Source organism: Brassica napus, chromosome C2 (genome assembly GCF_020379485.1).
Source record: "Brassica napus cultivar Da-Ae chromosome C2, Da-Ae, whole genome shotgun sequence".
In the NCBI taxonomy this organism is placed as follows: domain Eukaryota; kingdom Viridiplantae; phylum Streptophyta; class Magnoliopsida; order Brassicales; family Brassicaceae; genus Brassica; species Brassica napus.
In genome coordinates this window covers 12,402,283-12,423,882 of record NC_063445.1, presented here as the reverse complement: position 1 = coordinate 12,423,882, position 21,600 = coordinate 12,402,283, and the positions used below count along the sequence as shown (strand labels likewise).

Genomic DNA, 21,600 nt, shown 5'->3' with positions numbered 1-21,600 from the left:
TCTTTTGAGCTTCGCTGGAAGCAAGAGATGGTCGACGGTCGTAGCTCAATATCGACCAACAGTCACCACCAAATATCGATCGATGTCAAGTCCCTCGTATCGATCGATTATGAAGCCATCCGAGAGTTAATGACAAATTAGAAGATTCCAAGTTTCACAAAAGTCTCAATAATTACATCATTAGTCCATGGCCGCCTGTTAAGCTATTTATTAGGGTTTTGTATTGTTTTAGAGGCAGACTTGCCTAGAGACCTTTTAGACCTAGTTTGAAGGAGGCAAAAAGCCACCACTGAAAGAGGAGAGCTTAGGATTGGAGAGATAGATCATCTACTGCAAAACAGAGAAGATCTTGAACTCCCTTGCTTTCATTATTTCTGTTACTTTTGCTATTTTGTTTATTTAAGTATTATTCAGACCATCATAACTATGTGTTCCATGAATATGTCTGAGTAGTCTTTACTGTTAGATTTAGGTTTCTCAAATAGGGTGATAAATGTAATACTGACACAACCATTTTTAGGATGCTTAGAAATATAGTTTAATCATCTAGTTATGCATTAAAGCTAAGTTTAGGATTGATCACCCTTTAAACTTAGATCCTAGGATTAATTGGGATCAAGCCATTGCTTGACCCAATACCTGAAAATAACTAGAATGATCTAACTGACTAGATACAGACGAGAGTTGGTCTAGTGAGTTAGAGAATACAAATCAAACCAGTCCGTAAAGCTTTCTGGAAGAAGTATCGATCGACACGGCGATAGCCCTGTCGATCGATATTTTGAAAGGTGTGTCGATCGATATGCCCATTGGATTATCGATCGACACTTTCTCGCGACCAAAATAATGAGAGTTGAGGTCCGAGATCCAGATTAGATAATCAAACAGATTATACTTTAGTTTGAATTCAAGGACAATTAATATTAATAAACTCCTAATTTCCCAAATTAAGTATTATTTATCAAACCTGAGAATATACCTGAATCTAGCTACTTCAACCCATTGTTAACAAACTCAAAACAATCAATCGAGTAATAGACTTGCTCACCAACCAATTTACTGCTTTAAAACCCATAAACCATTTAATCTAGATTTATTTCAAGACCATAATCTATTGTGTAATCCTAGAGTCTCTGTGGACTCGATCCCTAAGTACTACATCTGAACCTTTTATTTGAGAGAGTAATTTACTCCTTAGGGTAATTTGAGTGATATCACATATATTTACCTTTTCCTCAATAAAGTGAAATTTTAGCAATATCTACAACTCTCGTCAATGTGTCTTGGTCACATTATAGTTATATAATTACAAATACATCACCGAAAATGGGTTTGTTATCTATCTTCAGTTGGCTAACCATGCAAAATAATATATCGGAAATTAAAACTCACAAAACACCACTCGAACAAAGATTGACACATCAAACAAAGTGCGTTCAGATAAATTGACGCAAAAGGGATTTAGAAGACTCAAAACGTCAAAAAATATGTCTTAATCGGCCTTTCTCGTCAGTTTATGCAAGGCAAGAAAAGATAACACATAACTCTAAATTAACGCTGTTAATTTTAAATGGTTTGAATTTCACCCTAAGATTTTCTGGTCATAGAACCTTTAGATATTCAAAAAGAAAATCTGCTAACTATAAAAAAGATAAAATAACACATAAGGAAAAATGACAACTTTAGTTTCTTATCTTACATGTACATATATAAACTATGAGTATTATTACAATAATGATATGAAAGAGTGGGAAAAGGATAAATAATATTTTTTATAGAACTCACAAGCATAATATTAAGTTCCCATTCGTCTAGCTTTGTTATTTCTTTTTACTCCCATGACAGTTACTTCCTTTTTCTCGTCCTATCATCATATTCTTCATTACATTAGCCATGCAAATACAACAAGAAAATTATGGCAACAAAGCCTTGGTACTCTATTTAATTTTAACCAAATTCTTCAGTGCCATTACAGCAGGCATCAACATCTGCTTAACTTCCATAAAACATTACGACCTTACTTATAGAGATTCTCAATATATACCTACTTATTACAACCTATTTGTCCTGATGTCCCTCAAACAAAAATTTACTCACCATAAGAAAATTAGAAACCGGCTGCTATTTTACATGCGGTTTTCCTTTGATGATATAGTTAAGGTTAATCATCTTAAGGCTGAGACACATTCACAAACAAATATCAAAAACAATAGAAAATAGTGGGGGTCAAAAGAAACTTTCAATCTTCTGTTTGATAACGTAAATATGAACATACTATAGTTATATTGGTCAACTCAACTTCATGAAAGAAAGTGTAACTCAAAATACATTAACCTAAACATGAGTTTCATTTTGAAAGAAATTCTAAAACTGATACCGTACATTCTCTTTAATTTATATGATAAAATCTTGTATCCTCACCCTATATATTCTTAGTATCTGTGCATATCAAAATCCATCCCAGCTTTTAAGCATAAACGAAATAAAAAGGACAAGGAAAAAAAAAAAGATTAACCAATAAGATGGGAAGCAAAGCTGTTGTCTCAGTCTACTTAATTATTTCACTGTGTGCTGCCATCTTTGTCACTCGTGGAGTAGCTCAAATGCAAAATCCGCAAGCGATTCCAGGACTTTTTCCACCTGGCTTAGTACCTATTGATCTCGTCAAATGTTGGTCGTCTCTCTTTACCGTCCAAGGATGTGTCTTGGCAATCTCCAACTCATTTTTTTCTGGAAAATTTGAAAACGTTGAAGCGGCATGCTGCAAGGTGTTTTCAACTTTAGATGCAAACTGTTGGCCTCATATGTTTCCTTTGAATCCTTTCTTCCCTCCTCTCCTCAGGGACAATTGTGCGCGTATCATCCCTAACTCCCCTGCACACAACTGAAAGGAACAATGATTGTTCATCTTCAGTTTTAGACTAGTATATTAGCTTCAATGTCTAAGTTTTTCATGTGTGAACTCAATTATTAGGAGCCCTATATTTACCTTTTCCTCAATAAAGTGAAATTTTAGCAATATCTACAACTCTTTTCAATGTGTCTTGGTCACATTATAGTTATATAATTACAAATACATCACCGAAAATGGGTTTGTTATCTATCTTCAGTTGGCTAACCATGCAAAATAATATATCGGAAATTAAAACTCACAAAACACCACTCGAACAAAGATTGACACATCAAACAAGGTGCGTTCAGATAAATTGACACAAAAGGGATTTAGAAGACTCAAAACGTCGAAAAATATGTCTTAATCGGCCTTTCTCGTCAGTTTATGCAAGGCAAGAAAAGATAACACATAACTCTAAATTAACGCTGTTAATTTTAAATGGTTTGAATTTCACCCTAAGATTTTCTGGTCATAGAACCTTTAGATATTCAAAAAGAAAATCTGCTAACTATAAAAAAAAAGATAAAATAACACATAAGGAAAAATGACAACTTTAGTTTCTTATCTTACATGTACATATATAAACTATGAGTATTATTACAATATACTGATATGAAAGAGTGGGAAAAGGATAAATAATATTTTTTATAGAACTCACAAGCATAATATTAAGTTCCCATTCGTCTAGCTTTGTTATTTCTTTTTATTCCCATGACAGCTACTTCCTTTTTCTCGTCCTATCATCATATTCTTCATTACATTAGCCATGCAAATACAACAAGAAAATTATGGCAACAAAGCCTTGGTACTCTATTTAATTTTAACCAAATTCTTCAGTGCCATTACAGCAGGCATCAACATCTGCTTAACTTCCATAAAACATTACGACCTTACTTATAGAGATTCTCAATATATACCTACTTATTACAACCTATTTGTCCTGATGTCCCTCAAACAAAAATTTACTCACCATAAGAAAATTAGAAACCGGGTGCTATTTTACATGCGGTTTTCCTAAAATGATATAGTTAAGGTTAATCATCTTAAGGCTGAGACACATTCACAGATGTTAAACCAAATATCAAAAACAATAGAAAATAGTGGGGGTCAAACGAAACTTTCAATGTTCTGTTTGATAACGTAAATATGAACATACTATAGTTATATTGGTCAACTCAACTTCATGAAAGAAAGTGTAACTCAAAATACATTAACCTAAACATGAGTTTCATTTTGAAAGAAATTCTAAAACTGATACCGTACATTCTCTTTAATTTATATGATAAAATCTTGTATCCTCACCCTATATATTCTTAGTATCTGTGCATATCAAAATCCATCCCAGCTTTTAAGCATAAACGAAATAAAAAGGACAAGGAAAAAAAAAGATTAACCAATAAGATGGGAAGCAAAGCTGTTGTCTCAGTCTACTTAATTATTTCACTGTGTGCTGCCATCTTTGTCACTCGTGGATTAGCTCAAATGCAAAATCCGCAGGCGATTCCAGGACTTTTTCCACCTGGCTTAGTACCTATTGATCTCGTCAAATGTTGGTCGTCTCTCTTTACCGTCCAAGGATGTGTCTTTGCAATCTCCAACTCATTTTTTTGGGAAAATTTGAAAACGTTGAAGCGGCATGCTGCAAGGTGTTTTCAACTTTAGATGCAAACTGTTGGCCTCATATGTTTCCTTTGAATCCTTTCTTCCCTCCTCTCCTCAAGGACAATTGTGCGCGTATCATCCCTAACTCCCCTGCACACAACTGAAAGTAACAATGATTGTTCATCTACAGTTTTAGACTAGTATATTAGCTTCAATGTCTAAGTATTTCATGTGTGAACTCAATTATTAGGAGAGCCCTATATTTACCTTTTCCTCAATAAAGTGAAATTTTAGCAATATCTACAACTCTTGTCAATGTGTCTTGGTCACATTATAGTTATATAATTACAAATACATCACCGAAAATGGGTTTGTTATCTATCTTCTGTTGGCTAACCATGCAAAATAATATATCGGAAATTAAAACTCACAAAACACCACTCGAACAAAGATTGACACATCAAACAAAGTGCGTTCAGATAAATTGACGCAAAAGGGATTTAGAAGACTCAAAACGTCGAAAAATATGTCTTAATCGACCTTTCTCGTCAGTTTATGCAAGGGCAAGAATAGATAACACATAACTCTAAATTAACGCTGTTAATTTTAAATGAATTAAATTTCACCCTAAGATTTTCTGGTCATAGAACCTTTAGATATTCAAAAAGAAAAATCTGCTAACTATAAAAAAGATAAAATAACACATAAGGAAAAAAAGAAAACTTTAGTTTCTTATCTTACATGTACATATATAAACTATGAGTATTATTACAATACTGATATGAAAGAGTGGGAAAAGGATAAATAATTTTTTATATAGAACTCACAAGCATAATATTAAGTTCCCATTCGTCTAGCTTTGTTATTTCTTTTTATTACCATGACAGCTACTTCCTTTTTCTCGTCCTATCATCATATTCTTCATTACATTAGCCATGCAAATACAAAAAGAAAATTATGGCAACAAAGCCTTGGTACTCTATTTAATTTTAACCAAATTCTTCAGTTCCATTACAGCAGGCATCAACATCTGCTTAACTTCCATAAAACATTACGACCTTACTTATAGAGATTCTCAATATATACCTACTTATTACAACCTATTTGTCCTGATGTCCCTCAAACAAAAATTTACTCACCATAAGAAAATTAGAAACCGGCTGCTATTTTACATGCGGTTTTCCTTTGATGATATAGTCAAGGTTAATCATCTTAAGGCTGAGACACATTCACAAACAAATATCAAAAACAATAGAAAATAGTGGGGGTCAAAAGAAACTTTCAATCTTCTGTTTGATAACGTAAATATGAACATACTATAGTTATATTGGTCAACTCAACTTCATGAAAGAAAGTGTAACTCAAAATACATTAACCTAAACATGAGTTTCATTTTGAAAGAAATTCTAAAACTGATACCGTATATTCTCTTTAATTTATATGATAAAATCTTGTATCCTCACCCTATATATTCTTAGTATCTGTGCATATCAAAATCCATCCCAGCTATTAAGCATAAACGAAATAAAAAGGACAAGGAAAAAAAATATTAACCAATAAGATGGGAAGCAAAGCTGTGGTCTCAGTCTACTTAATTATTTCACAGTGTGCTGCCATCTTTGTCACTAGTGGAGTAGCTCAAATGCAAAATCCGCAGGCGATTCCAGGACTTTTTCCACCTGGCTTAGTACCTATTGATCTCGTCAAATGTTGGTCGTCTCTCTTTACCGTCGAAGGATGTGTCCTGGCAATCTCCAACTCATTTTTTTCTGGAAAATTTGAAAACGTTGAAGCGGCATGCTGCAAGGTGTTTTCAACTTTAGATGCAAACTGTTGGCCTCATATGTTTCCTTTGAATCCTTTCTTCCCTCCTCTCCTCAAGGACAATTGTGCGCGTATCATCCCTAACTCCCCTGCACACAACTGAAAGGAATAATGATTGTTCATCTACAGTTTTAGACTAGTATATTAGCTTCAGTGTCTAAGTTTTTCATGTGTGAACTCAATTATTAGGAGAGCCCTATATTTACCTTTTCCTCAATAAAGTGAAATTTTAGCAATATCTACAACTCTTGTCAATGTTTCTTGGTCACATTATACTTCTATAATTACAAATACATCACTGGAAATGGGTTTGTTATCTATCTTCAGTTGGCTATGTAAAATATTATATCGGAAATTAAAACTCACAAAAACACAACTCGAACAAAGATTGAAACATCAAACAAAGTACATTCAGATAAATTGACACAAAAAGGATTCAGAAGACTCAAAACGTCGAAAAATATGTCTTAATTGGCCTTTCTCGTCAGTTTATGCAAGGGCAAGAAAAGATAACACATAACTCTAAAATAAACCTATTAATTTTAAATGGTTTGAATTTCACCCTAAGGTTTCTGGTCATAAAACCTTTAGATATTCAAAATGAAAAATCTGCTAACTATAAAAAGTAAAATCAAACATAAGGAGAAAAACACAACTTTAGTTTGTTATCTTACAGGTACATATATAAACAATGAGTTTTATTACAATACTGATATGAAAGATTGGGAAAAGGATAAATAATTTTTTTATAGAACTCACAAGCATAATATTAAGTTCCCATTCGTATAGCTTTGTTATTTCTTTTTATTCCCAGGACAGTTACTTCCTTTTTCTCATCCTATCCTCATATTCTTCATTAGATTAGCCATGCAAATACAACAAAAAAAATGATGGCAACAAAGCTTTGGTACTCTATTTATTTATAACCAAATTCTTTAGTGCCCTTACAGCATCCATCAACATCTGCTTAACTTGCATAAAACATTACGACCTTACTTATATAGATTCTCAATACCTACTCATTACAACCTACTTGTCCTGATGTCCTTCAAACAAAAATTTACTCACCATAAGAAAATTAGAAACCGGCTGCTATTTTACATGCGGTTTTCCTAAGATGATATAGTTAAGGTTAATCATCTTACGGCTGAGACACATTCACATATTTTAAAACAAATATCAAAAACAATAGAAAATAGTGGGGGTCAAAAGAAACTTTCAATCTTCTGTTTGATAACGTAAATATGAACATACTATAGTTATATTGGTCAACTCAACTTCATGAAAGAAAGTGTAACTCAAAATACATTAAACCTAAACATGAGTTTCATTTTGAAAGAAATTATAAAACTGATACCGTTCTCTTTAATTTATATGATAAAATCTTGTATCATCACCCTATATATTCTTAGTATCTGTGCATATCAAAATCCATCCCAGCTTTTAAGCATAAACGAAATAAGAAGGACAAGGAAAAAAAAAGATTAACCAAGAAGATGGGAAGCAAAGCTGTTGTCTTAGTCTACCTAATTATTTCACTGTGTGCTGCCATCTTTGTCACTCGTGGAGTAGCACAAATGCAAAATCCGCAGGCGATTCCAGGACTTTTCCACCTGGCTTAGTACCTATTGATCTCGTCAAATGTTGGTCGTCTCTCTTTACCGTCCAAGGATGTGTCCTGGCAATCTCCAACTCATTTTTTTCTGGAAAATTTGAAAACGTTGAAGCGGCATGCTGCAAGGTGTTTTCAACTTTAGATGCAAACTGTTGGCCTCATATGTTTCCTTTGAATCCTTTCTTCCCTCCTCTCCTCAAGGACAATTGTTCGCGCATCATCCCTAACTCCCCTGCACACAACTGAAAGCAACAATGATTGTTCATCTACAGTTTTAGACTAGTATATTAGCTTCAGTGTCTAAGTTTTTCATGTGTGAACTCAAATATTAGGAGAGCCCTCTATGTAGCGTTTCTCAATAATTGAAATTTTAGCAATGATTATTTTTAAAAAATTATCTACAACTCTTTTGAATGTGTCTTTTGATGTTAGGAGTTTTCAAGGCTCCTAAGACAAATGTTGTAGTATAATGAATGTCGAACCAGTTCTGAGGGATATCAAAGCACCGAGAATGCAAGTGCTCACTTAATCTAAGTGCAACCGATAATTTAAGAGGTTTTTAAACTAATGATTAATGATAAATGAAATGACTTTCTTTACTAAGGGAAAAGAAAACTCATGGGTATAGGGATTAGACCTTGGGTGATCAAGTTTCGAACTAAGGATGGCAAACGATCAATCAAACTATCAACCTTAAGCCTAGACACAATTCTAAACAAGCTCTATGTCTAGATAAATGCTCATTTGCTAACATATCTCAAACATCAAATGTCTTTGGTTGAATAATATGAAAGCAATCATTACTAACAAGTCTATTGGCTATCTTAACACCTTTAACAACAAATGTCTTTGGAAAAGTATGTTAAAAGCTTAGGAGAGTTGTCTCAGGCATTTCATCAAACACCTTGTGGGTGGGAAATGTCTAAAGATCAACTTTTGAGTGGCCAACTCAGAAGATGCATTATGAATACTCTACTAGCAAGGAACAAGAATGATCTACACTAAAACATCCTAGAACTAAACTAATCACCCTTAATCTCCCTAACCCATGAATTCAAAAGGTGATTACTCACTAATCTCCATGATTCCTCTTAAACCCATGGTGGATTTCAGATAAATCATGTAGAAAAATAGATAAGAAATCAACAAGAACACAAGACGAGAGCAATCAAATCTGAATCAAAAGAAGTTTTCACTAGTTGTTCTCTGGAAAAAGGGATTGTTTTCTGGTGGCTTACAAAAGTACTTAACTTAGGTTTTGGCAATGCAAAAACAACAAAACAAATGACCAAAAGGCCCCTAAAATAACATAAAAATCGTCCAAGCAAAACACGCGGAGCGACCTAGCATAGTCGCTCCCAGGAGGTCGCTCCCGATGCGTTTCTTCGTGTCTCGCCCCGTCAAAACGCGAGTGACTTGAGCTGGTCGCTCTGGCTGGGAGCGACCTTGGTAGATCGCTCTGAGAGGTCACTCCAGGATGCTCGATTTTGGTGTCTCCGGACGAGAGGACGCGAGCGACCTTGGTGTGTCGCTCCAACAGGTCGCTCTGAACATCGGGAGCGACTTCAGCACGTCGCTCTGGGAGGTCGCTCCAGGGGTCAAAACCGTGTGTCTCCGGACGTGAAAACGCGAGCGACTTTGTGCGGTCGCTCTGGGAAAGTCGCTCTGGGATGTGGTGCACAGCGACTTCATGTAGTCGCTCCGGGAAGTCACTCCAGGCAGTGCTCGTCCAAAGATCACTCTAATCACCTCCTTTGAGCTCCAAATGCACTCAAATGTCTCCAGGAACTCCATGTGGTACTCCAATACCTAATAGAGACATATGTATGCAAAATGCAACCTAGACATGGCTAAATCCTAATCTATATGATGAAAATGCACATGAATAAATGGATAAAACAATGTAAATATGCAAGATATCAACTCCCCCAAACTTATTCTTTTACTTGTCCTCAAGTGAACTTTCTAGAACTCATAGGGAGAGAGGTTTGAAGGTGAGAGCTCATAGCCAAAAGAAACACACAAAGCACTCAAATCAACATCTAAATTCAGCATTAGTACACCCTCTCTTATTATACTCTAGCTTCTCTAGGCCTATCTCAACTCTTTTCATCCCTACACTCATCATCATGCATTCACACATTCAAATCAGCCAACTCTCAAGTTCATTAAGCATAGCATCAAGTGAATTCTTGCAAATGGTCAATTGGTCCAAATCATTTGGATGAGTAAGGGAAGGCTTTTATTCAAGTGGGTCAAGAGGTTCAAAATCCATGATCTTTTAAAGTGGTTTACTCTCAAAACAAGTAGCCTTGACATTGCACATAATATATCTAAGAAATGGACCAACTCATGCATACAATGCTCAATCTCCATTGTTCTACCATTTTCCCAAACATACAAGTTACACAATCACTTCCCAATGTCAAACCCAACTCTCATCTCTCACCAAAAGATCCCAAGAATACTTTGCACATAAAACTTTTTTTTTTCTTTGAAATCTATAAAGGATTTTCTCAACTTCTAAACAAATCTTAGCTCTAAACAACTTTGCTAGCCCCCTTTTTCTTTCTTTTTCTCTTTTTTTTCTATATATATATATATATTTTTTTTTTTCGGGGGCCAAGACTTTTCATAAACTCGAGCTAGACATTTATCTATTAATTCCAATAAGATTATCCATTTAAACACAAAGAGTCTATTCTTTTCCTTTGAACTTTTCATGCTTCCAAACCATAGTCACCACACTCACCCCCACCTATAGCTAGACAATAGAGTGCCTAATCTAGCAAGAATGAAGACCAAGCATTGTCGTTCCCAATACTCTCAACATTATGCACATGTAAGGCTTTCCGAAAAAGGCCTCACTCATCAAATAATGAAAGCTTAAAAGGAGGAATGGATTTTGGGAATGGTGTACCACTAGAGTTTGTCAAAAAAAAGATTGGCATAAAGGATGTGACAACTCAAGTGTGTATATCCATGATTCAGTACACAAGAGACCATGAGCAACATGCATTAAGTTCGTTCAGTTCAAATAAGGTTGTAGTTGGCTTCAAAGACTGAGTTTCAGTAATCAACAAGTTTCAGGAAGAGTCTTCAAGGCTCGAAGTATACAAGTGTTTTTGAGAGGTGCATAAGCTACTCAGGTGCAAAGTAATGTTCTTTACAAGGCATTTCAAATCATTGCTCCCAATACAAGTAAATGCAACCTATATGCTCTAGACTCTCCTAGAAATGCAAATGATGCAAACTAAATGATTTTTTTATGCAAATATATATGTATAATGTAATGCATGAGACTCAAAATCATCAAAGCAAACGTGATCAAATACTTGGTACCTCCCCCAAACTTAAATGACACAGTCTCTGTGTTGTCAAGGAGAGACAGATACCCAAAAAGAGAAAACTAATATGCAAAAACGAAATGGTATATACAAGGGAAAGTAGTGGGTTACCTTCTATGGGGAATGAGTAGAGGGAGATGCTCCCTCCTCGTCGTCCTCAGGTGGTAACTCTTCAAGGTGCTCATCAGCAAGAGTGCCCATCTCTTCAATGTAGAAGGCTTGCCCGAACACAGTTGGTTTCTTCATTTTCTCCTTGATGTCAAAGTGGAGAACATGCCCTTTACCCAAATGGAGATCAATCGTGCCCTCTTTCACCTTAACAATTGCTCCTGCTATAGCTAAGAATGGCCTTCCAAGAATCAATGGGTCTTGAGCCTCCTCACCCATCTCAAGCACCATAAAATCTGTAGGTATCTCATACCTTCCAATCTTCACAGGTAGGTCCTCTAAGATGCCCACAGGGTACTTCACTGAACGATCAGCTAACATCAGAGAGAGTCTACACTTCTTGTACTGAGTGAATCCAAGCTTCTTTGCAACAGACAAAGGCATCACGCTGACACTAGCTCCCAAATCGCAGAGACATTTCTCAAATACCATAGGTCCAAGAGCACAAGGTAGTGTGAAGCATCCTGGATCTTCTAACTTCTCTGGAACATCAAGCCTCTGGATGATGGCACTGCACTCATGGGTAAGAATCATCATGCTTTCCATTTCCTTCTTCTTTGCAGCTACAACGTCTTTCAGGAACTTGTTGTATTGAGGAATCAACATGAAAGCATCGATGATGGGCATTGCAACCTGAGCTTCACTCATTTGCTTCTCAAACAGAGCTTTGTATTTCTCTAGCAGCTGCCTCTTGAATCTACCAGGAAATGGAAGTTTGGGTTCATAGGGAGGAGGGACAAAAGAATTCTCACTTGCTGGAGCAACAACTTCACCATCTTTCACTGTTTTCTTCTCTTCCCCAACCTTTCCTTTACCTTTGGCTTCCACAATCTTCTCCAAGAATTCATCATTGATTTTCTCATCAACAATCACCACTTCATCATCTAAGTTGATGGTCACCTCCTCACCTAGTTTCTCAGCATCCCTGGTGAGGGTTGTAGGAGGTAACTGCTTACCACTCCTAAGGGTGATAGCTTTGGCCTCCTTGGGGTTTTGGTCAGATTTTCCAGGTAGAGATCCTTGCTGGCGAGTCTGGTGAGTGTTCATGGAAGCAAACTGATTCTCTAAATTCTTGATTGTAGAAGCAAGATGTGAGAACTTGTTGTTGAGCTCATTGTAGCTCCCATCAATCTTGGAATGAAGGTTCTTCAACTCATAACCAACATGCTTCTCACTTCTAGTCTGAGACTCCAAGATTTGTTTCAGTAAGGTATCAGTGCTGCTCTCTTGAGGAGCAGAGGAACCAGATGAGGGGTTTTGCTGAGGTTGATAGCTGCCTTGCTGGTTGTTTCGAGGCGGATAACCACTCTGTTGGTTGTTGTTGTACTGAAAGTTGGGCTCTTTTTTGTACCAGCTACCATTGTTGTTGATGAAACACAGCTCTTCCTGACCTTCCAAACCCTCAACCTCATGGACAACAGGTGGTGTCTCTTGGCTTGGGTTACCAACAAAGTGCAGCTGCTCTTGTGTGGCTTTATCAGCAAGGAGCATGTCTATCTTATCCTGTAGAGCTTTCAACTCCTTCCTCGTCTACTTATCATCTGTTCGACCGCCTCTGTCGTGGTCTCTACTGTAGACTGCATCACTCTTTACCATGTTGTCAACCAGCTCCTCTGCATCTTCCTCAGTTCTCCCCAAGAAGAACCCATTGCTAGTTGTATCTAGTCTGGCCTTGTACTTAGGAAGAGCACCACGGTAGAATGTGCTCAGCAAGCTCTCCTTAGAGAAACCATGGTGTGGGCATTGAGCTTGGTAGCCCTTGAATCTCTCCCAGGCTTCACTGAAGCCTTCCAAGTTCTTCTGTTGAAAGCTGGAAATCTCATTTCTCAGCTTAGCAGTTCTTGAAGTAGAGAAGAACTTCTCCAAGAATGCTCTCTTGCCATCATCCCAAGTGGTGATAGAGTCGCTGGGTAGAGACTTCTCCCACTAACGTGCCTTATCCCCCAAAGAGAAAGGGAATAGCTTGAGCTTTAAGGCATCTTCGGACACACCATTTGCTTTTGACAACCCACAGTAGCTGTCGAACTTGTCCAAGTGATCAAATGGGTCCTCTAGAGCCAAGCCATGATACTTGTTGTTCTCGATCACGTTGAGGAGTCCTGACTTGACCTCAAAGTTGTTGGCTGCCACAGCTGGTGCTCAGATTCCCAGTCTATGACCATGAATGTTGGGCCGGTCATAAGTACCAATGGGTCGAGCTGCCCGCGGTTGGTGTTCTGCCCCTTGCGGTGGATCTGCCATATCAATATCCAATCTCTGCAAGTGGGCTTGTTGTTCTTCTTCTCTTCTAGCTCTAGCACACTCCCTCTCGAAAGCTCTGATGTCTGCTACTATTGGAACTAGGTTTGATGGACCCCTGCTCCTCAAGTTCATACACCTGAAAGTGAAAGGTAGGTGAAGGAGAAGAATCAGTAACAAAACAAAATTAAAATGACTTAGTCTCAAGCAAGTGACTAAATCTCAATGTTTAAATCTACTCAGAATTTGGCAACGGCGCCAATTTGATGTTAGGAGTTTTCAAGGCTCCTAAGACAAATGTTGTAGTATAGTGAATGTCGAACCAGTTCTGAGGGATATCAAAGCACCGAGAATGCAAGTACTCACTTAATCTAAGTGCAACCGATAATTTAAGAGGTTTTTAAACTAATGATTAATGATAAATGAAATGACTTTCTTTACTAAGGGAAAAGAGAACTCATGGGTATAGGGATTAGACCTTGGGTGATCAAGTTTCGAACTAAGGATGGCAAACGATCAATCAAACTATCAACCTTAAGCCTAGACACAATTCTAAACAAGCTCTATGTCTAGATAAATGCTCATTTGCTAACATATCTCAAACATCAAATGTCTTTGGTTGAATAATATGAAAGCAATCATTACTAACAAGTCTATTGGCTATCTTAACACCTTTAACAACAAATGTCTTTGGTAAAGTATGTTAAAAGCTTAGGAGAGTTGTCTCAGGCATTTCATCAATCACCTTGTGGGTGGGAAATGTCTAAAGATCAACTTTTGAGTGGCCAACTCAGAAGATGCATTATGAATACTCTACTAGCAAGGAACAAGAATGATCTACACTAAAACATCCTAGAACTAAACTAATCATTCTTAATCTCCCTAACCCATGAATTCAAAAGGTGATTACTCACTAATCTCCATGATTCCTCTTAAACCCATGGTGGATTTCAGATAAATCATGTAGAAAAATAGATAAGAAATCAACAAGAACACAAGACGAGAGCAATCAAATCTGAATCAAAAGAAGTTTTCACTAGTTGTCTCTGGAAAAAGAGATTGTTTTCTGGTGGCTTACAAAAGTACTTAACTTAGGTTTTGGCAATGCAAAAACAACAAAACAAATGACCAAAAGGCCCCTGAAATAACATAAAAATCGCCCAAGCAAAACACGCGGAGCGACCTAGCATAGTCGCTCCCAGGAGGTCGCTCCCGATGCGTTTCTTCGTGTCTCGCCCCGTCAAAACGCGAGCGACTTGAGCTGGTCGCTCTGGCTGGTCGCTCTGGCTGGGAGCGACCTTGGTAGGTCTCTCTGAGAGGTCGCTCCAGGATGCTCGATTTTGGTGTCTCCGGACGAGAGGACGCGAGCGACCTTGGTGTGTCGCTCCAACAGGTCGCTCTGAACATCGGGAGCGACTTCAGCACGTCGCTCTGGGAGGTCGCTCCAGGGGTCAAAACCGTGTGTCTCCGGACGTGAAAACGTGAGCGACTTTGTGCGGTCGCTCTGGGAAAGTCGTTCCGGGATGTGGTGCACAGCGACTTCATGTAGTCGCTCCGGAAAGTCGCTCCAGGCAGTGCTCGTCCAAAGATCACTCTAATCACCTCCTTTGAGCTCCAAATGCACCCAAATGTCTCTAGGAACTCCATGTGGTACTTCAATACCTAATAGAGACATATGTAGGCAAAATGCAACCTAGACATGGCTAAATCCTAATCTATATGATGAAAATGCACATGAATAAATGGATAAAACAATGTAAATATGCAAGATATCATCTTGGTCACATTATAGTTGTATAATTACAAATACATCACTGAAAACGGATTTGTTATCTATCTTAAGTCAGCTAGTCATGTAAAATATTACAACAAAAGTTAGAACCCACACAAACACGCTCTAACAAGATTGAAACACCAAACGAAGTGCCTTCATATAAATTGACAAATGGGATTTAGAGGTCTCAAAACCTCGAAACAATTATATCTATATCCGCTTTTGCCGTCGGTTTATGCAAGAGAAAGAAAAGATATCACGTAACTCTAAATTAAATATATTAATTTAAAATGGTTTGGACTTCACCCTAATATCTTCCGGGCCTAGAACCTTTAGATATGCAAAAACGAAAATCTGCTAACTATAAAAAGATAATACAACACATAAGGAAAAACACTTCTTTAGTTTGTTATCTTACACGAACATATATAGAATATGAGCTTTATTACAATACTGATATCAAAGAGTGTCATAAGCATACCTTTTTTTTTTAACTTACAAGCCTACTATTAAGTTTCCATTCGTATAGCTTTGTCATTTCATTGTTTACCAGGACAGTTATTTCCTTTTCGTCATCCTATCAACATATTCCTCATTATGTGCCATGCAAATACAACAAGAAAATGATGGTATACAAAGCTTTGGTATTTTGGTAACATATACGAGAAATCGGGATGTTACAAATCATCTCTATTCACAGAGCGTAATGTCCCCATTGCGCACCACGATAGGTTTCATGACGCCTCTCGGATCAGAACCGAGATGGCATACCATGTTCTGATACCACTTGTAACACCCCGAGTGCTCATGGCTAATGGGCCATCCACATCTGCTTACTCGGGCCGTGGGTCCCATCCGTGCAACAACTGGAGGCCTGAAAGTCTTGTTTACTAACTCTGCAATCACCACATGATCATTCCCCGTGTTTTGACCTCACTCACACGATATCGCGCATCAATTCTGGATAAGTCACACATCCTTCCACTATTCCAACACGTTTAACTTTGGAATTCTAAATGGATATGTGCCCGAAAAAGTAAATACACTTTAGTGATACATAGGTAACCAAATCATTTCTATATATATCATAAATCGCAATGTTACAGGTTTATTAGTCAACTCCACTTGATGTAAGAAAGTGTAACACGTAATACACTAAACCTAAACATGAGTTACATTGTGAAACAAAGTTAACTGATATGTTCTCGTTAATTTATCTGATAAAATTTTGCATCTTCATCCTATATATTCTAAATATCTGCGCGTATCCAAATCCATCCAAGCCTTTAAGCATAAACAAAAGGAAATGATAAGGAAAAAAAGATTAACCACGAAGATGGGAAGCAAAGTTGTTGTCTCAGTCTACTTAATCTTTTATCTGTGTGCTGCCATTTTTGTCACTTGATGAGTAGCTCAAATGAAAATCCGCAGGCGATCCCAGGAATTTTCTTTCACCTGGTTTAGCACCTGTTGATCTCGTAAAATGTTGGTTTTCTCTCTTCAATGTCCAAGGATGTGTGTTCGCAATCTCCAACTCATTTTTTCTGGAAATTTTGAAAATGTTGAAGCCGAATGCTGCAAGGCGTTTCGAGTTTACATGCAAAATGTTGGCCTCAAATGCTTTGGTTAATCCTTTCTTCCCTCCTCTCCTCAAGGACAATTGTACGTTTATCGTCCCTAACTCCCTTGCATACAACTGAAAGCAACAATGATTGTTTATCTATATTTTTGGACTAGTTTATTAGCTTCAAAGTCTAAGTTTTTAATGTGTGGGCTCAAAATTTTCGGGAGCCTGTGTTGTTTTTCTCAATAAGATTAAACTAGATTTTGACCCGCACGCCCGTAAGGGTGTGAATTTTTCATTTAGATTCAATATCTTTTCTATATTTTTGGTAAAATATATTTTAAATAGTTATATTTGTTTAATATAATTTTCGTTTACAATAAATTTATTCATTTGTTCCTAGTCATAAATTGCACGACATTTGTTTATATATTTTCACAGGATTTTCAATTTTTCCTCACTTTTGATACCATTATTCATGCTTACTGTTTCTAGAAAGACATTTTCACAAATACCAAAGTATGAATTTTCGTTAAAAAAAAATACTCTTCTATATTTTCTTTATAAATCTATAAATACAAATAATTATTTAAATAAAATAATTATATAGTTATATATAAAATTATATATATGCTTTCAAATTCGAACTTTCTTATAAAAAATTCAAAATTATTTTTTCTAGTTTATTTTGAAAACTATTTTAAAACTTTTTATTAATAATTTTAAGTATTTATTTACTTATTAAAATCATAAACCTCACAATCTAAAACTTCACCTCTCAAATCTAAATAATATGTGTAGATTAGTTAATCTTAGGGTTATAATTGTATATTTGTCTCTTTAAAATTAAAGGTAAATATGGTTAAATTAAACATTAAAAGTGGTACTAAGAATGTAGTAGTTTAAACAATTTCTCATATTTTTATTGAATTATATTCTGTGGCCTAATATTTATATAAAATGTATATGCAGCATAATATTTAAAAATAATTTTATACTTAATATATATTTTAAATTTACATGTGATTACCATTTTACTTATTATTAATTTTTAAGATTGCAATATTTCATTTCCTAAAAGAAAATCAAAATATAAAAGCAAATGGTCGAATATATTTTGGTATTCGTATAATAATATTTGATCATTTGCTTTTATATTTCGATTTTGTTTTAGGAAATGAAATATTGCAATCTTAAAAATTTATGTGGTAGCTATAAATCAGGTAAATTGACGGTTAAAGATTAACTATGTTATATATATTGAAAATATTTTGTGGAAAATAAAAAGATGGGAGCGTTCAAATTTTACTAACCATACCTTAGTTTAAGAATAGTGGTTATAGTTATATTAACCAAATAATCTTCTACTGAATCTAACTTTAAACAATGGTTTAAGCAACAAACAGTCTTTTTTCATCAACAAAGGTCCAAAACGGTTTATTTTAATAAAATCGATCAAGTACGTCTTGTGTGTCTAAGTTTTGCTCGATCAAATTTACTTAATCACCCATTACAACAAATATTAAGAGAGACTTACCTAAAGCCCAATGGTTGTAACAAAGATAAAGAACAAATTTTAAAATATACGCAACTTACACTATGTAAATATTTCAGTCTGATCTTTAGAAATCACTTAAGATTTCACAATGTTACGGAAAGAACATAAAAAGCTTCCTTTTCTCTTTCTGTGAAATACAGAGGCGCGAGAGAAAAAGAGAAAACCGATGAGAATTAAAATTATTATTAATGAAGGAAAAAAGGAATGATTTCTTCTTCGTCGGCAATATTTTTCATTAGAATTGGTAATGGACTACATGAGATCCAAGTAAAAACAAAAAAAATTACAAAGCCCATAACACAAAAGCTGTTTCTGATAAGTGTATCAAGCAACGTGTCCTTCATGCTGAAAACATCATGGCCGCCGGAGCTCTTCGCCACCGTGAAATTTTCCGATTTCGCTTTTGCTCTTTCTTTACCGTACAGAGATTTGAAACCTCACGAACACTTCTCTAAACTCCAATACCAATTCAAGCATAGCATCTCTTCAGTCGCCAACCTATTTCAGCTCCAATCTTCAACATATATCCCAAGGAACACATCCACGTCTCCGGCTTAATTTTGACCTAGAGATCTTGCACCGCCCACTAAGGACTGCGGTAAAGCAGATGCAACGTTACCCAAACAAAGATAGAATATTTAGTTGAAGAGATGTTGGTCGGGATTGAGTGAAGCAACAGAGGGCTACGGCATGCTTTCCGATTATAGATCGAAACCTTTATTACATCGACGCAAGATCAGAGAATAGAAAATATTTTTTTTTTGTAACTGAAGAATAGAAAATGTAACACGAAGAATTGCTCAGATTTAGGTCGAAAACACTACAAAGTATTGCTAAGCGAAGAAAAAAAATCGATCTAGATGATCGAAAATTATTTTAACACACAAAAAAGGGGAATCCTTCCGAAAGATGATAGTTTGATAAGAATGATGAAATATCGAGAGAAACCTCTCTCTCTAGAAGAGGGGAGAGAACCAAAAGAAATGAGTGATCTAAAGCTGTTAAAACGACTGTGTTGTGATGACAGTGGCATAGATAGTAATTATTGAGAAAAAATTATGGTTATTTTTTATTTGTACTTCTGTTTTAATATATAAAAATTTTTAGCAATGTATTCTTACCGAAAAAAAAAGACTAGAGAATTATCTACAACTCTTGTCACTGTATCTTTGTCAAATTAGGTAAGTAATACAATCACAAAATATTTTTGAAAATGGATTTATTATCCATCTCATGTCGACTTCTGATGGACAAACTATGGTTTGAGAGGCCTCAAAACGTCAAGACAGTTCTAATTTTTATCTGGTCTTTTGGTCTATGCAAGTGAAGAAGGAAAAACAACATAATTCCAAATAAACTTGCTTAATAGAAAAGGATAGATTAATACAAATTTAACAACCATAAAAGAAAAGACAGCTTAATACATAAGAAAAAAAATTCAATTGTTTCAGATAACTTTCTGTTTTTTTGTGTTAGATGAATGGTCTCGATCATATCAGATACATCCAAGCTAAATTTCTATCCTCAGTAGAACCAGAGAACGAGAAGGCAAAAACAAGTTCTATTGATTCTTTTTAGTAGTGGGAGTGAATGATGACGATGATTGAGAGCTCTGAATCTGATCATCTTTAGATGTTTTGATTATAAACAGAAGCGTTTCCACAAGCATCGCCAAAACTAGTCCAAGAATCCCACCAGCAGCACTCTGAAATCCGAAGACACATGATTACTCACACTTAATCCTGAAATGTTTCCAAAATTTCACAAAATGATTTGACAAACAAAACATACCAAAGCGGGGTTGCGGTTGAACAAAGCTCTGAAGGAAGCGTACCCAACCAAATATCCAGTGAACATGGTAAGACCAACGTGTAAACCTATAGAAACGATCAAACGAAATCTTCAGTGACTTATTTGTGTAATACATTTTGGCAAGAAAAGTTATCAAGAAGTGAGCAAAAATGATTTACCAAAACCGAGCTGGTCTTTGTAAGAGGAGAAAGGCTCTTCGACTTGTTTCCTAGGTGTAATATCTTTAACAAGCTCGGCATACTCCTTCCTCTCTGCTATGTCTCTCAGCTTAAGCAATCTCAGCTTCAGTTCTTCACTCTACCAAGATCAAAAATCAGATCAAATTAAACACTAAAACTCACAAAGAAACCACAAGCATCCTCGAATGCATTCAGCATAGAAGGAGTAACGACCGTCGTTTCATTAGTTATGCTCGATTATTCCCATTAACCAAAAAAAAAAATTCATATTTGGATTTCAATATGAATCAGACAAAACAAAGTTGTGTTCATACCTAGTAATGTTCCATGACTCCCTACCAAATTATGATTCATTCATTGTCGGACTGTCCGAACAGAATCTAACCAGGCCAATTTTCGCCGGATTCTAGCCCAGCCCCAGAAAGATAAATTGAAATTGGATTAAAATGTAAAAATTGGAGCTTTCATTTACCTTTTCTCTCGGTTTGGGACTGGTGAAGACGAAACCGGAGCCGGAGAAAAGTCCCAACAAGTCCGGTCTGGTCGAAGGATCGGATCCGGTCCATATAGCGCGGAGCAATTTGTACGGAACGGTGTTCCTTGAGCGCAGATCAGAAGCGATATCTCTGAGCTCCTCGGAGAGGCGATGATCATCGCAGGCCAACGCGAGAAACGACCGCATCGGTTCGGTGGCGGAGAGGACCAGGCCAGAAGCGTTTCTCGGGTCGGGTTGATCCATCTTTTGATTGGATTCAGACGGGTTTCAGTTTCTTTGCGATGTTATAAGGCCACGTTTCTCATGCCCTCTGGAAAATCTCGTGGTGGAAATCACGCGAGAACAGTAACTTGTGAGACGTGGGCTCCGTTTTGGGCTTCATTGAATTCGTTGGATCGGATATGAGTAGGGTCCGGTAATCCGGTCCAAAAGTGGTAAGCATCTCTTACGTGGAGTTACCCACCCTATCCCGTAAATGGACTAGTTGGACCATTAGTCTTAGCAGTCCTTTGGAATACTCGTTTGGATTT

At 36.4% G+C, this 21,600-nt stretch overlaps 3 protein-coding genes, 1 non-coding gene and 1 pseudogene across 4 annotated transcripts; 4 read left to right on the top strand and 1 right to left on the bottom strand.

Moving 5' to 3' along the window:
• Positions 1-683: 683 nt before the first annotated feature.
• Positions 684-4,280, top strand: LOC125581665. The gene has a single exon (XM_048747500.1). It carries the CDS (start codon positions 2,523-2,525, stop codon positions 2,886-2,888), a length of 366 nt encoding a protein of 121 aa, XP_048603457.1. The 5' UTR covers positions 684-2,522; the 3' UTR covers positions 2,889-4,280.
• Positions 4,281-5,475: 1,195 nt separating this feature from the next.
• LOC106357408 lies at positions 5,476-7,655 on the top strand. The gene has a single exon (XM_048747501.1). It carries the CDS (start codon positions 6,057-6,059, stop codon positions 6,420-6,422), a length of 366 nt encoding a protein of 121 aa, XP_048603458.1. The 5' UTR covers positions 5,476-6,056; the 3' UTR covers positions 6,423-7,655.
• A 160-nt stretch (positions 7,656-7,815) lies between these two features.
• Positions 7,816-8,482, top strand: LOC106357409 (annotated as a pseudogene).
• A 4,693-nt stretch (positions 8,483-13,175) lies between these two features.
• On the top strand, positions 13,176-13,282 carry LOC125582584. The gene has a single exon (XR_007320041.1). It is a non-coding gene; the product is annotated as a small nucleolar RNA R71 (small nucleolar RNA).
• Positions 13,283-19,926: 6,644 nt separating this feature from the next.
• BNAC02G14800D lies at positions 19,927-21,409 on the bottom strand. Its single transcript, XM_013794774.3, has 4 exons — positions 21,047-21,409; positions 20,554-20,692; positions 20,375-20,460; positions 19,927-20,288 (listed from the first exon to the last, which is right to left on the bottom strand). Exons 1-4 carry the CDS (start codon positions 21,311-21,313, stop codon positions 20,145-20,147), a joined length of 636 nt encoding a protein of 211 aa, XP_013650228.1. The 5' UTR covers positions 21,314-21,409; the 3' UTR covers positions 19,927-20,144.
• Between the last annotated feature and the right edge of the window lie 191 nt (positions 21,410-21,600).

Excerpts from the sequence above, each read along its gene's own strand:
- LOC125581665 (XM_048747500.1), top strand. The coding sequence starts at position 2,523 with ATGGGAAGCAAAGCTGTTGTCTCAGTCTACTTAATTATTTCACTGTGT.
- LOC106357408 (XM_048747501.1), top strand. The coding sequence starts at position 6,057 with ATGGGAAGCAAAGCTGTGGTCTCAGTCTACTTAATTATTTCACAGTGT.
- BNAC02G14800D (XM_013794774.3), bottom strand. The coding sequence starts at position 21,313 with ATGGATCAACCCGACCCGAGAAACGCTTCTGGCCTGGTCCTCTCCGCC. Across the intron at positions 20,693-21,046 it reads GTCCCAAACCGAGAGAAAAG|AGTGAAGAACTGAAGCTGAG; the intron begins GTAAATGAAAGC and ends TGATCTTGGTAG. Across the intron at positions 20,289-20,374 it reads TCAACCGCAACCCCGCTTTG|AGTGCTGCTGGTGGGATTCT; the intron begins GTATGTTTTGTT and ends TTCGGATTTCAG.